The sequence below is a fragment of the Beauveria bassiana genome (assembly GCF_000280675.1).
Source record: "Beauveria bassiana ARSEF 2860 unplaced genomic scaffold BBA_S00039, whole genome shotgun sequence".
Taxonomy (NCBI): Eukaryota; Fungi; Ascomycota; class Sordariomycetes; order Hypocreales; family Cordycipitaceae; genus Beauveria; species Beauveria bassiana.
Window position 1 is genome coordinate 73,608 of NW_007930874.1, and position 14,587 is coordinate 88,194.

At 53.2% G+C, this 14,587-nt stretch overlaps 5 protein-coding genes across 5 annotated transcripts; 2 read left to right on the plus strand and 3 right to left on the minus strand.

Moving 5' to 3' along the window:
* Positions 1–339: 339 nt before the first annotated feature.
* Positions 340–3,034, minus strand: BBA_08732 (DIL domain-containing protein; the record flags this gene model as incomplete). Its single annotated transcript, XM_008603829.1, has 4 exons — positions 340–1,899; positions 1,954–2,355; positions 2,407–2,786; positions 2,881–3,034. The coding sequence occupies 4 exons, from the start codon at positions 3,032–3,034 to the stop codon at positions 340–342; spliced, it is 2,496 nt and encodes an 831-aa protein (XP_008602051.1).
* Positions 3,035–3,490: 456 nt separating this feature from the next.
* BBA_08733 (allantoicase-like protein) lies at positions 3,491–4,667 on the minus strand (the record flags this gene model as incomplete). Its single annotated transcript, XM_008603830.1, has 2 exons — positions 3,491–4,461; positions 4,562–4,667. 2 exons carry the CDS (start codon positions 4,665–4,667, stop codon positions 3,491–3,493), a joined length of 1,077 nt encoding a protein of 358 aa, XP_008602052.1.
* A 2,089-nt stretch (positions 4,668–6,756) lies between these two features.
* BBA_08734 (cyanide hydratase) lies at positions 6,757–7,880 on the plus strand (the record flags this gene model as incomplete). The annotated part of the gene is made up of 3 exons (XM_008603831.1): positions 6,757–6,941; positions 7,006–7,445; positions 7,510–7,880. The coding sequence occupies 3 exons, from the start codon at positions 6,757–6,759 to the stop codon at positions 7,878–7,880; spliced, it is 996 nt and encodes a 331-aa protein (XP_008602053.1).
* A 510-nt stretch (positions 7,881–8,390) lies between these two features.
* Positions 8,391–10,458, minus strand: BBA_08735 (tousled-like kinase; the record flags this gene model as incomplete). The annotated part of the gene is made up of 2 exons (XM_008603832.1): positions 8,391–9,401; positions 9,460–10,458. 2 exons carry the CDS (start codon positions 10,456–10,458, stop codon positions 8,391–8,393), a joined length of 2,010 nt encoding a protein of 669 aa, XP_008602054.1.
* An 835-nt stretch (positions 10,459–11,293) lies between these two features.
* BBA_08736 (cytochrome b561) lies at positions 11,294–12,132 on the plus strand (the record flags this gene model as incomplete). Its single annotated transcript, XM_008603833.1, has 2 exons — positions 11,294–11,429; positions 11,501–12,132. 2 exons carry the CDS (start codon positions 11,294–11,296, stop codon positions 12,130–12,132), a joined length of 768 nt encoding a protein of 255 aa, XP_008602055.1.
* Positions 12,133–14,587: the final 2,455 nt, after the last annotated feature.

A 14,587-nucleotide genomic window follows, 5' to 3' on the forward strand; every position in this document is an offset into this window, starting at 1 on the left:
TGCCTGTGTGTATCAGAAATGCAAGCTCCCTACTGGCCTTTTTAGTCTGTGCGTCGTCGTGACGGCGCATATGCAAACTCGCGGCTTCTTGGAGAACCTCCTTCATCAAGCCTGAATCAATTTCCGCAGATTGTGATTACATTTTCAGACTAGAACTTGGCACGCCAAAGAAACCGGGTAATGTTGCCCCTTTTACGACCCTGCTTACGCACCGTCTCGACAAACATCGACGCGGCTATTACACAGTACACAGTATTGCACGCCATTCAGTCATCATGTAGAGTATTTTGAAATGTCTTGTTTTGGAAAGAAAAAAAAATCAATGCCGATGCTCCCGCTCTAAACTTCTTCATTCTCCCAGTCCTTCTCTGCAAACATGGGGTCCTTGCGCCCGCCACCACTCGCCACCTCCAGCTTCTCCAGGAACTCGGGCGGCACCGTTGGTATGTACTTGCGCTCCCGCTCCCTGTTGACGCCGCCAAAGCCCGCCCCGTACGAAATCAGCATGTCCGTTACCGACGGCAGCGTAAACGGTAGCATCAGCGCGGGATCCATCAAGAGGTTCGGCGGCGCCTCCTCATCGTCGTCCCAGCCACCGTCCTCTGCGTCAAGGCCAACTCGCGCCGGAGTGCTTTGCGCGCTCGGCGGCGACGCGCTCAGGCCGTTGCCGCCGCCGCCGCTATTCTTGACAGGTGTCGACGGCACGCTGGTGTCTGGGCCGCCTGCTTTGGGCAGCGGCGATGCGGCTCGGCTCCGCCGCCGGTCTCGTTTCAGAGCCGCCTCCTTTTGAATCCCCAGTAGGTACTTGGTCGCGCTTTTTGGCAGCCGCTTCTCGCCTACTTCTGCGCGATAATGCGTCGCGGCATGAATCAGCTGCTGTGGCGTCAGTCGTTTGAGTTGCTGCAGCGTCCCCACCAGCGCCTCGAGGTCGTCCTCGGCCAGCGACGAAAAGCACTGCAGCCACTGTAGGAGCTGGATAACCGGTGCCAGATGACGCCTGCTTGCGTCTGCTGTTGTTTCTCCCGTCGACTTGGTCTCGCCCCCTTCGTAGTGCTCGGCCTGCCTGTTGTTCGTTCGAGCCCACTCTTCCAAAAGTGAAACGTTCATGCGAATCTGCATTGCCTTGGTCCTCGCCAAGTATTTCCTATTTGACATGATGCGGTTGAAGAGCTCGGATGCAATCCAGTATAGCAGCTGCGAAATTATTTGAGTCGTAATGACCGAGTGAATGTCGTACAAGTCCAGCACAAACACGGTAGACGACAACAACGATGTGACGTTGCGCGGCGACGGCTTGGCTCTTTGCTTGGGCGACGGTGGTCTATACCGCTTTTCCAGGGGCTCCTCCTTGACTGCAGTCTTTCGCTTAAATAGCTTCCACTCGTTTTGAAAGGTAATGTCTTCGAAGCCGGGAATCGTCTCGTGGTCCAACATGGCTGGGTCCAACACCTTGTCTAGACGTCGCTCAGCGTCGCGCACAATGAGGATGAAAATCTCATTGATCAAATCCGCCAGCTGTGTCTGAAATTCCGAAGTTGCCTCCAACAGTCCTGCATCCTTCTTGAGGTAGTGTAGCAGTAATGTCGCGTTGGAGATCCAGAAAGCTAAAATGGTCATGTCCCACTGGCATGCCTCGACCTTGTCGTTAATAAGGTCCATGGCGGAGACCAGCAATCGTTCCAAAAGCTCTGGGCTAGCGTGGTAGTGCGCGTATCGTGCGCTTAGGAAGATCATATTCGCTGGAACTGGTTTTTGCGATGGTGATCGTTGCGGCGTCATTTTCGTGATGATTATATCGAGTATGCGGTCGAGTTCGTGCTCTTGGAAAACAAACATTTGGTCGTGTAAGCACCTTCCCCAGTCAAATTCTTGTTGCTCTTCTTCGAATTCTTCCGCAGGCTGTCAAAGTCAGTAAGTGGAAAGCTAGTATAGCCATGCCTGCTGGGTACTAACCTCTGGCTGATCGTCCATCCCTACATTTCCTAGATCAACCTCCAAGTCGCGCGCGCTTTCCATCATGAGACGGCGGCGCATTTCATTCTCTGCCATTTCCTCCTCGAATCGATCCTGAGAAAACCCGGGATTGTAAAAGTCGTCACCCATTCCGGCGTTGCCAATGTTGTAGCCGTTGTCATGAAGGTAAAAGGACATGTCGCTGTCGGGCGGTACAAAGTCAAAAGCGGTTCGGCCGGACGAAGTTTTTTGGTCGGAAGAGGCACCATTGTCGAGAAGCAGTTTGGCAATATTCTTATGGCGGTTAGTCATTGCCCACATGAGAGCGCTCCATTGATTTTGATCCTGCTTGTTGACGTCGACGCCCGCATCGATAAGAGCCTTGACCACACCTTCGTGACCCTTGAATGAGTTAGCACACTGGGAAACGGTTATTCCACGAACAACACCTACAAAACAGCTTGCGTAAATTAGCGGCGGCGTACCATCCTCGTCCGCAGCATTGACGTCGATGTATGTTTTGGCTTTGCCTGCAAGCATCTTTGTAATCTTTTCTACGTCGCCGTTGCTGGCAGCCATGTTGAGAGACTTTTGCAATGCGTCCTTTTTCTCATTCTCGGGGATTTTCTCATTCTCGGCAATAGCATTGTCGTCCTCGGCGCCATGACCTGCCTGGTGAGCAGCGGCTTGGGCTGCAAGCATCTCCATGAGTCGAGCGTCGCTATCCTTTGGGCCTTTTGTGATTTCGCCCTCGTAGTCGTTGTCATTGAGAGAAAGATTGGCAAAGTTGAGCGGCTTCGCGACGGCGGGTGTCGTCAGAAACTGAGATTGACCTGGAGAATGCGCGCGTCAGAAGTTGGTCAGGGGCGGGGAAGGGGCCTTGCGGTAGGACCTTGGAGCAGCCGCCCCCCCTTGGAGACGACTCACCTTGCCAGCCGTCGTATATTTCCGTCTCGGGCACGATGAACTCTGTTGGCGCGTGACGGCGGTCGTTGAGAGACGTCGGGAGGTCGGTCGGCATGGGGCGAGGCGGGCGCTGCTCGCCCTCGTCGACAGGCGACGTTGATTCCTCGGGTTCCATGGCTTGCGGGAGAGGGGAGGGGCAGCTCCGCACTGCCGAGCTCGTGGAGGACTATGCGGCGAAGAAAGGTGTCATGCGCGCCTTGTTCGAGGAAAAAAAGGCACAGGCAGTCAGTAGCTGAAGCGCCTAGCGAGTTGAAACAGTACAGGAAAGCTGTTGACGCCAGGTCGTGTGAGGATGAACGGAGATGGAGGCAAAAGGTTAGGAGCCTGAGGTGGGTGGTAACTACGGGGTGTGGCGGGTCCGAGCCACATCATCGTCATTTGTGGCACGGCAGCCGGCGGTAAAACCACGACATGACACATTATATTGCCAAGATTAATTCATTTATCTGATTCATAATTGCATGCTTATGCGTTGGTCTATCTCACGCTATTGTCATCTATATACTACTATTCAGCACATCAGCATCACACACACGTAAGGTCATTCACAGGGGGGGTCGGAGACCGGTGCCTAGATGGCTCTGCGGCCAAACGCGCGCACGCGCTTGACGCCGCCATCAGGAATCATGACGAGCTTGATGTGAGTAAAGACGCTATCACTGTCAGCAGAAGCGAACTCGTGCTCCAGGTCAGCCTTTGTCTTGCTCGGCGCGACAACCTCCTTCCAGCCGGCGTCATCCGCGGCCGGGCTGGCGCTCGTCGTGTTGATGGCCTCGAGGCGGACCTTTTGCGGAAAGTTGCCGCGAAAGTGCGCAGTGTCGACGACGAGCTTGTCGATGCGGCCGGGGGCGCCGAGCTTGACAATGGTCCAGTCAACGTGGTCTTTACCGCGTGAGCGCGCCGTCTCCCAGCCGTCGCCCATGTCCTTGCCGCGGCCGGGCAGCAGCAGGTTGTCCTTTGTGCCAAAGTGCTGGTCGCTGCAGGACACGGCGACGCCGCCGTTTTGCGCGGCGGCGAGGTCGAGAGCGGCGTTGGGGTCGGCCGGGAAGACGGGCACGGCGTGGCCAAACAGGCGGAAGCGGGCGATGCCGCCGTCGGCGTACATGTTGAGTCGCACGTGCGTGTACTGCTTCTTGGTAGGTTGATCAAGCTTCCAGGAGAAACGCTGGGAAGGGCCGCACTCTCGGATACCCACAATGGTTTGCCACCCGCCGCGGGTGCCCTGCCACGACACCACCTCGTCGTCGTCGTCGCTGAAGCAGCCCTCGACCGAGATGAAGGGCGCGTAGTTGCCGGTGAAAAAGGCCGTGTCCACCTCGATGCCCTCGACGGTACCCGACGCCACGCCCAGCCGGATCACGACCCAGTCAAAGGGCTCCTGGTTGTGGCGGCGCGTCTCCCAGCCGTCGTACCAGGCACCGGTGAAGACCATCTTGCCGGGCTGCGAAATCGGTGCGGTTGGAGTCAGAAGATTGGACGCTTCCGCGAACCACTGGTCTGAAAAGGCAAGAATCTTACCGCCCAAAGTAGCCGAGATAAGGTCTGCACAGAGTATGAGTAAGAAAGTAGGGTAGAGTATGATTGGGAGGAGCAGACGCCAAAAAGAGAATTCAGAAAGAAAAGAAAAAAAGGAAGAGCATACCAATACATGTTGAACGGAACGTCTTGTCAATCTGGTCAGCAGGGACGACGCTGGTGCTAACGTCGTCGCTAATCTTGTAGCTGATTTCGTCAATGGTAGTAGCCATGGTGACTGTAGGATAAGATGGGGATACAAGTGCGTTGTGTGTTTGCTCAACTTGATCAGGTTCTTTTCTATCAGTCTTGGACTTGTTGGTCTTGGAATGACCCACGATTTTTTGCTTGGAGAGTTTGCTCACACGACCAAAGCCTTTAGTCGGAAATGGCGGGCGAGGCTGTATTTAACCTGGTGCGAACTCCTAGCCTGTGGACGTGCGACCTCGGGCCCCTACGGAGGGAGTGGGCTTTTCGTGGTGGGGATCGGGGACCTCCGACGCCGGGTCGCGGCCGGTGCCCAAGCCAAACAAATCAGTAGAGACTACAGGGTGAAATCGCGTGCCAAACGCATACAATGACGGGCCAGTACAATGACGGGCCAGTCAATTGTAATTTGGGCGAGGCCATTCTGCCGTGCGGGGCTTTCGCCGCCCGTGATGCACGGCGGGGTCTAATTACAGGCTCATTTTTCTTTCTTGCCAGGTAGCAAGGAGGTAGGTACATGCCGATGACGGGCTTGGCTTGGCTATTCGAGAAACAGATGCACGGACATGGCTTGTGGTTGCCAATCAAATGCATACAGCTTTGCATCAGGAAATGCAGGAAATGAAGCTATCAGGTAATAAGGCGCCTTTCGGCAAAAGCTGTAATGGCGGCTTTATTCGATGGCTTGACGTAACGTCGGAGCCCACTCTTGGCAGACGGGTCTGGAGTTGTCGGGAGATGATTCATCAAGTACGGATTACGGAGAACCTGGTTAAGAATGGAGTATGGAGTAACTTGGGGGCCCTTTCGTCATCTGCTTGCCCGTCTATGTGTAGACATGAGAACAAAGTCATTCATTCAGCCTTTGTGCCATGTGCAACTCTCATTCACTGCGGATACAGAGAGGATTAGTGTTTAAGGAACAGAGTACATACAATGTGGCGCTATCTATTGTTAAACTTTGCAAGTCAACGACTTAGACACCACAAGTCGCACAAAGGCTTATCGATCGCCACCTTGCCGATTTAGGAAGGCCACCTATACACTCGTTGCCTTGCAGGGGTTCGGCCGACATTTGACAATGTCAACCGCCGCTCGGCCACTCTTATGGTTATTGTTCTTGCTATGAGCCGGAGGGCGCCGTGGCTGACCAGCAACCATGCAGCGCTGCTCAGCTTGCCTTGACATCTATTTTCTACCTCGTTGCGCGTTCACCACTGTCCCGAGAGACGACTATTCAATCTAGGGGCAAATTTTGCTCAGCCATCCAACCATCCAGCCCAGTGGCAAAAGGTATAGGTGGCATGTGGGTACGTCTAGGTGGCCTGCATAAGTGGCTTTGGCTAAAGTCTAGCGCCATCGCCAGCCCTTGCTAGGCCTACGGGGTCAAGTAACCGGAGCTAGGGAGCAGGTGAAGCGAGCGACAGCCCGTTAATAACTACGACCAAATATTTCTGTATGTACAAAGTAGGCGACAAGTAGGTGCAGTACTGATTATATGGCATCGTGATTTGGTTGCAAAATCCTGTTACTTATGGTACCAGCTCCGCGTCTACTTCCATTCCAGCTCCAACCCCGGCTTTCGCTGCAACCTCTCGACCTGATCGGTTGATGCTTTAGGCCTAACCAGCAGTTATAACAGAAAAAGTAATCCTCAACACATAAGCGTTCACAAATCATGCCAGCTTTTTTCATTTTGCAACCCGGCCATGGACGGGCGGATTCAAGGGGACCAGCAAACAATCGACATGGCGTGGAGCACCGCCAATGTGCGGGCCTTTGGCCGAACAATCAGAAAAGAAAAGAGCCAAAACTTGATTGTAGTCGCAGATGATATGGACAGCGAACACATGAGATCAAAGTAACAGTCGACTATACCACAGAGAGTCAGCGTTGTGCGGGAGCAAAAGGACCAGCATCTCGGCAGCCACGGTTCGGGCCTAGCAGGGCATCTTACCGTCTCTTATCCTGTACTGGCATTATTGACTATAATAAAGCCACATTATGCTTCGGCAGCTTACCATGAATACCTACATAAGCTGCACCCACTGCTCCTTCAAACAGCGAACCATACAACCAATTTATCCTCATCTCATCGCAAGCCCAGAACTCATCATGCCTCCTACGCTTTCGCCTCCGTCCAAAGTGACCGTCGCCGTGACCCAGGCAGAGCCAGTCTGGCTGAACCTCGAGGCTACTGTTGACAAGACGTGCAAAATCATCAGCGAGGCCGCCAAAAATGGCGCCCAACTCGTTGCATTCCCCGAAGTTTGGATCCCAGGCTATCCTGCTTGGATCTGGTGTGCACTCGTTCATGTAACCAACGTAACGCTCACCCGCCCTTTTTTCTAAAACAAAGCACAGGAACCGACCCGTCGACACGGACTTGATGACCCGATATATACAAAACTCGATGCGTTTAAACTCTGATCAGATGGGCAGACTAAGGGAGTGCGCCGCCGAGCACAACATTGTTGTCGTGCTAGGATTTTCGCAGAATGACCACGACTCCCTTTACATTGCACAGGCAATCATTGATGCCACTGGAGAAATTAAAGTCTTGCGGAAAAAGATGAAGCCAACCCATATGGAGCGGACAGTCTTTGGTGACTCTTTTGGCGACTGCCTCGACAGTGTTGCTGATACAGCGGTCGGAAGAGTCGGGGCCCTGAATTGCTGGGAGCATCTGCAGCCGCTGCTCAAGTACCACACGTACTCGCAGCGCGAGCAGATCCACGTCGCTGCATGGCCGCCCCTCAACACGGAAGCCCCAGAGGGCGGTCTGGAATCAATGACGGGCAAGGGTAAGCTTTCCGAAAAAATTCAACGCCTGGGAATTATTAGGTAGATGCTGATGCCATTACAAAGGTCTTGCCGCGGTTTCACAGGTGTACGCCATGGAGTCGGCATCGTTTGTTCTCCATTCTACATCTGTCATTAGCCAAGCTGGCGTCGATTTGATGAAAACGGGGGACGGCGATTGGATGAATGCCCCGGGTGGTGGAAGCTCGGCCATCTATGGGCCGGATGGGAAAAAGCTGACCGCTGATCTACCCGATACCGAAGAGGGAATCCTCTACGCCACCATTGACTTGGACGATATCCTCCGGTCCAAGGCCTTTATTGACGTTTGCGGTCATTATAGTCGACCGGATCTCTTGTGGCTTGGTGTTGACAAGCAGATCAAGCGTCATGTGCGATTTCCACGACCCGAAAACCATGACTCGGATGCATGCTGAGTGGCTGAACAATGATTTCGAGATCAGGACACATAGATTGATAGGCAAAGACCAACACAATTTTTGCTTCGAAAATTTATCTTAATTTTGGTGAAAAGGAATGGGATTGTTGGAATATGTGGCAACTGTTGCCTGATTGGCGCGCGCGGAATTGCAGGCGGCGGACCATCATCGCAGGAGACGGTGCTCGAGGGAGGAGATAGCCACTCTTCTCAGTGTACAGCCTCGAGATGGCAGTACGCATAGCTTCAAAAAGAGCTGCAATTCTTTGGCGTAATAGTAAATTGAGTCACAAAGCTATCTAAATATTGAAAACTGAATGAGTGTGCGTGATATCTGCAAGAGCTAATCCGCATCCAATCTGAAGCCTCGGTCTACATCAATCAACGATTTTTTTCCATAACTAAATTGCATCAAATCATCTACAAACTACTGATCCATGTGATACTTCCATTGCTTCATCTTCTACCAGCCTGTCCAAAACGGAGGGTTTGCCCGGAGCATCATTTCTTATACAGTTCGGCACTTCAAGTCGAGCCAGTGAGGTATCGGAAGCATCTCAATGTCGCTATCTCCGTCAGTGCCAGAACACATGGACACGTCAGGGCCCAGTAACGCAGGCGGCAATTGCTTCGGTGGAAGTCCTTTGTCTGCGCCGGAACTCTCATCCGCATCGAGTGTATACAACGGTGTCAACGGTGTCATTGATGCCCGTTGGCTAGGGGGACCGTCGCTGAGGGGCGAAACGGACCAAAGTTCATGAGATCGGGCACCTTGGGCGCCATTCTCGAAATCGGGTGTCGGAGTCCGAGTTGGCCCGCTGTCCACGATGCCGTGAGTGACCACCCTCTGCATTCGGGTATCGCCTGGAGCAGAGCCTTGAAATGCTTCCACGAGCGACCGGCATGTGGCCGCGGAGCTTCTTCCCTGTTCCTTTAGCATGTTGTTGCGGAGAAGATCGATCCAGTAATCCGGCCCATCACTCGTAAACTCTTCAAGCAGAGCGAGTACAGCTTCCCAGTACAAGCTATTGTACCCTGCAGAAGCAGGAAGCGACTTGCCTTGTGATACCAAAACCATCTGGAAAGCGACGACGCCGAGGGACCAAATATCGACCTCTTTACCGTACCCCTGCCTTTCGCCCATCATCTTGAGTTTCTCGGATTTAAACATCTCAGGAGCCCAATATAGCTTGGTTCCACAAATTGTGGTATAGTTTGCCATGCTGATTTTGGAAGTTCCAAAGTCGGCTAGTTTCACCAAGATGCTCCTGCTTTCGTCATCTCGAGAAAAGACTAGTATGTTCTCGGGTTTAATATCGCGATGCGCAATCTGATGCTCGTCGTGCAGATACTCCAGAGCAAGAAGACATTGATGAACAATTGAAATGTATTCGGCGGGCTCGAATTCCTTCCGACACATCTCTTTTTTCAGGCATCCGAGCGCTGCGTATTCCAAATGAATCGTCGGCCATGCGTTTAGTGGAGGGTTATCAGGGCCCAGGAATTCGGTGATGTGCGGCTGAATGCAAAGCAAATTATCAGCATCAAAGATGAGGACCTGTTGAATACTGACTCACATGCTTCAAGGTTTTCAGTATCTTGATTTCGTTTGCCCAGATTCCCTTAATGTTCAGTGTGGTGTCGTCGATGCTTCCGCCGCGCGGCTGTTTGACGGCTATCTCCTTGCCTGTGCTGGCATTCCGGCGACAAAAAGTTGTTCCAAATGCTCCCCAGCCAACCGCTCTATGAATGTAGATTGGCGTTGAAGGAAGAATGTGGTGCTTTTTGGCCCGCCCCTTGGGTTTCTGCGCGCGCATAAAGGCACTTTGAAATCGGTCGGAATCAACAGCCAAGTCGTTGCAGAGGAATGAGCCAACGCTCGCCTTGTGATTTTCGCTAGACCAGTCACGATCCGGGATAACCACCTGCATCAAAAGCGTTTCCCCAAGCCGAACTTCGACTTTGTGATGGACTCCTGGCCCTCCCACAATCCAGGTGAAGCCCCTCCGAATGAGCCCTGCGAAACCAGTAGAGCAGGTTTTACCGGAGCAGTCTCTGACAGCGCTTTTGTCATCGTCTCTTTCATCATACTTGACCCGTGTTCCATGCCTAGACCTCAAGTCCTTGAAAACAAGTCTATGAGAGCTGTCAAACGTGAAGGCTCCATGGAACTGAGCGAGACAGGCATGATTGAGGGCGAGGTCGCACAATGCGTTTCTGCCTATGACGAAGCCCATGTTGCTGTTCCGCTTGGTGCTGAAGCGAAGTATCAAGCTCGGTAGATTTTCGAATTCGTCGTAGCCGGTATACCCGCTATGGATGTCGTGACTACTCATGACTGATCCTTGGGTCCCCTGTTGCATATCTTTGTCTGAATCCTTTTGCGAATCCTTCTGCCAATCTTTTGTCGAGTCTTTCGTCGAGTCTTTTGTTGCATCTCTTTGCGAGTCATAGGAAGCGTCGTAGAGAGCTGCGGGCCCAATGACAAGAGGATGCTCTTGAAGAGCATTCTGCAACTTCATGTCCCTGGCTTGAAAGTACAGGCGAGCGATCACGTCGCCGTCCGTACCCTCCATGATGTGTGGTAAAGTGTGGATGTCGATACTCAATTGCAAGGATGAATGAAGATGAAATGAGAATGAGTTTTGGAAGTAGGCATCACAGAAGCAGAACAGAGACTAGATATATCAATTAAACTCTTCCGTCACCCCATCGCCGACCCAAGGATTGTAGAAACACGCGCTGACGAACCAAGCCAACAATGAAGCCATAGCCAATCGTAGCGGCCCCCACAACCATCTACGCCGTTGGCCGCGACCATCGAGCCTCGGCGCCTAACTGCGGCATTTCCTTGACCGAGTGTCAAAGGACGACGTCCTCCCAATCGATTGGATCATTCGCTCACTTTCCTTTCTTTCCTCGCCTAGCGCCCCAGCGGGGGCGGCCGCTCCTGCAGGGGAAAGAGGGCGCGGGCATGGGCTGCAAGTTTTGGTCCCGCGCCGCAACGCCACCGTCAAGAGTCACATTAAGAGCACATACTGCGATTGGCTTGCATCCTGCATTGGGCTCTGTTTTTGGGTTGAGTTTAGCGCGCGTTGTGCATGCGGAGTGATGACGGGAAACAAAAAAAAAGCGCAGACAAGAAACATTGAGTTGGCACCAACAGGGCCACGCGGCCCGGGGCCCGGGGGTACTTTGTAGAGGCGGCGGTACCTTATGGTTCGTAAGCGGCCGCCTCCTATTGGCCCGCTCGCTGCGATCGCCCTCTTGAAGTTGTCGCGGGCTGTTCATGAAGCAAACATACTTAAGCGCTGGTGATTTCCTATACAGTAGACGTTGCAAAGCTGCGGATTCTTCGACCGGCCTGCATCAATTGACCCTGCATTCGCCGCAAGCCGTCGTGTGCTTACAATGGCTTCCAGCAGCGCCATCTCCCAAGGCTCCGCGCCCATCCAACGCAACAAGGCAGCCGAGGTCAATGCCCAAGCCAATCATGGCCAACCGCATCAGCCTGAAATTGCATTTTCCATGGCGCAGCTCTGGGATGGTGAGTTGTCATCTGCCCCCCCGAAACTCCCGTCCACCTACCCGCCGTTCTCCTGACGCTCGTGTGTGCAGGCACTGCCTTCATCGCCCAGACTGCCGTCGTCACCTTTTCCCTGTCCCTGTCCGGGCGGCTCCTGGCACGGCCCCTGACGCTCTTCTCGTGGCATCCGCTATCACAGCTCCTCGGTCTGTTCCTGCTCCTCCAGTCCGTCCTCGTGCTGCAGCCCACGCGCACCGCTGGCCAGAAGCGCGTCGGCCAGACCGTGCACGCCGCGCTCAACTTTGCCTCCTTTGCCGCCTTTGCCGCCGGCTTCTGCGCCATTTACCTCAACAAGGAGCGCAACGGCGCGGCGGCGGGGGCAGCGTCGGTGGCGCACTTTACCACGCTGCACGGCGCGCTGGGCGCGACGCTGACGGCGATGCTCGCGGGCCAGCACGTCGTCGGCCTGACCATGTGGGCGGTGCCGGCGCTGTACGGCGGCGAGGCCCGCGCGAGGTCCGTGTGGAAGCTGCATCGTGTCAGCGGGTACGTGAGCTTGCTGCTGCTGCTGACGACGTTTGGCACGGCGGCTGGCACGGGCTTTGTGCGGAACGCGCTCAAGCTCGAGTCGTGGGTGTTTTATGTGCCAATGGCGCTCATCGCGGTGGGGGTGCTGCCGCGCATTCACGCGTCTAAGCTAGGATTCTCGACGAAGAAGGCGTAGGACAATTGCGAGAACTAGAAGAGATTGGAAAGGTAACTAGATGATACAGGCGAAACGACTTTTCATGGCTGTAGTCCTCTAAAGAATGACAAAGCGGTAGTTCGTTGAAGGAAAGTCGCCAAGTTGTTAAAAATGAGTCATGATAGACGACCCATTCTTATGCGTTTCTCTTGTGTTTTGTGCATCTTCTCGTTTCTCTTGTTTTCGCCAGGAGGTAGCAGAGCATGTGACTGTTGGTGTGTGACACAAGTCCACCAGGGGCACAAAAGACTGATACAACACGCAACCATGGCAATATGGTCAATCGGTTATGAAGACGCTCAAGGCCGGCTGAGAGGATAAATCTGGAAATTGAAAGGCCATGCACGAAAGATTGAAGCCGGTCCAAGACCAGATCTTGGTTAAATCCTGGGTCAGGTCATGCATTTCTACTGTCCTAAAGTGCAGGTGTGCCGTCATGCAAACAGCATCGAGAATGCTCAACGCCCGAAGACAAATTTGAACTTCTAGTTGAGGGATGCTGTGAAGTTTACAAAAATGGCGAATAATTCATCCTATCTGATGAGCATCTGAAATTCGGCGATCCGCCCCCCGAATGACGAGCTCGCGGGCCGGGTAGCATTGCAGCCCCTGCCTGCTTGGTCAATATGGCTCGTAACTGAATAGTTGCTTTTTTAGACTATTAATACGGCCCGCTGCAGCTCGTTATTATTTGTACTGTAACTTTATGCATACATGGCCATGGATCCGCTGCACTGTGGAAACGAGCTGACATTGGACGGGACAAAAGTCATCGCGTGGGCTGAAGGGAGGGAGGGGATGCAGATTTTCGGCAAGAAGCAGCCGCCTGTGGAAAGCAGAGAATCCCGGAAAAATTCAGCTCAATAGAAGAAAAGGAAACTATGGGGTTCAATGGAGAATTTGGGTGGGCGCGCCGCCACCGACGACGTGCGGATGCCACGGCGACTGGGGGGTGCTCGTTTATTATGCCCCGGGGTCATGCATGATGCCGGCAGCAATAAGAGTGGTGATAAGCCTACATACCTAAAGGGTTGGCGAATAATCTGTTGATCTGCGCCCAATCTCAGAAGATTTCATCATTGTTTGAGGACTAGTCATATTTCACATCACCGTGTCGAGCGGTACAGATTGCGACAATAGACTGATAGTGTTCTGTCTTGTTTCGGGTCTCGGCTGACGGAGAAGGGCCCCCGGCTGACGGTGAGCAGCAGGGCAAGCACGGCTCTCGATTACACCGGTGGCTTGCTGGTTTTGCTTTGGGGTTCATTATATCGGTAATAACGAGCATATGAATTCAATCGGCGTAGTTTTGCTGCGCATTTCATTAATACTTATTGTGGATGTGGTAGTTGGCGGAGCGGAAAGCCCGTGGCAGTCACCGGGGGGCCTGGTCAGGTTTGATCTATTTATGATTTACTATTTAATAGTTTCTTATCTTGTCGGAGGACGCCGTTTTGGCCAACCTTTTGCAGGCAAGCACCCGACATGCTGTGTGACGGGTGACAGGAGTGTGACGTTGAGGTCCAAGTCCCGAGATGGGTCGAGCTGCCATTTTGGGATGTTGGAGTTCTGTGGGAGATGCGATGTGATGGACAAGATGTCACAGTTTGGGCTGGGCTGGGCGGTGCACAGCGTATGCGGTGTTACCAGTACGTACGCTTATTAGGTGTCGGGAATAGCCTCAGTGTGTGCCAGCAGCTTGGGGGTGGTACTGGTGACGCGCTGCCGAATCGCAGGGTTCCGTGACGACAGGTGATGGTGCGACATGCTGCAGGCAAATCTGGGGCGGGCAGAGTCAGATTTTACCATAGTATTTGGGCAAGGCTACGCGAGCTGGTCAATTGGTGTGGTCAGATTCGGTGAGTCGAATGAGCATGCAAGATGACCACCACGGCTTTTGCGAGGGCAATCAAGACATTTTTTTTTTGTGGACGGTTGGCCCGGATGCTGGGGCCGCAAGGAAAAAGGGACCAGAAAAGTGGCGCTGGTTGGGCATCAGGGAGATGAAGTGTGAAATTGGCGACCAAAAAAAAAGTGCTGGCATGAGTGGGATGGAGAAGGGGCAAAGGCAAAAAGGGTGTTATTTGATTATGGTGATGTCAATTTTTAGTGGTGGTGTAAATAATCCGTAAGCACAATTCGGCTGTTGTTATCAACCTCTTTTCTGGTTGTGCAAAAAAAATATCTGACAAACCGTTTCCGACGGGCCGGGACAATGTTGAATCACGATGACGTTGGCCTACTTATGACGTCGTACTTGTAAAGAGAAAAAAAGGCACAATACGGAAAAAGCGTCCGTATTCGTAGACGGTGGTGATACCAAGGCCCCTTGTTCGTATGAGACGAGTCAGCTGCGAGAGGGAGGCAAAACAGCTGGATAGGTTTCGAAGTAGAGGAGAGATAGAGGCCAGGAAGAGGAGGAAATTGGCCTGAA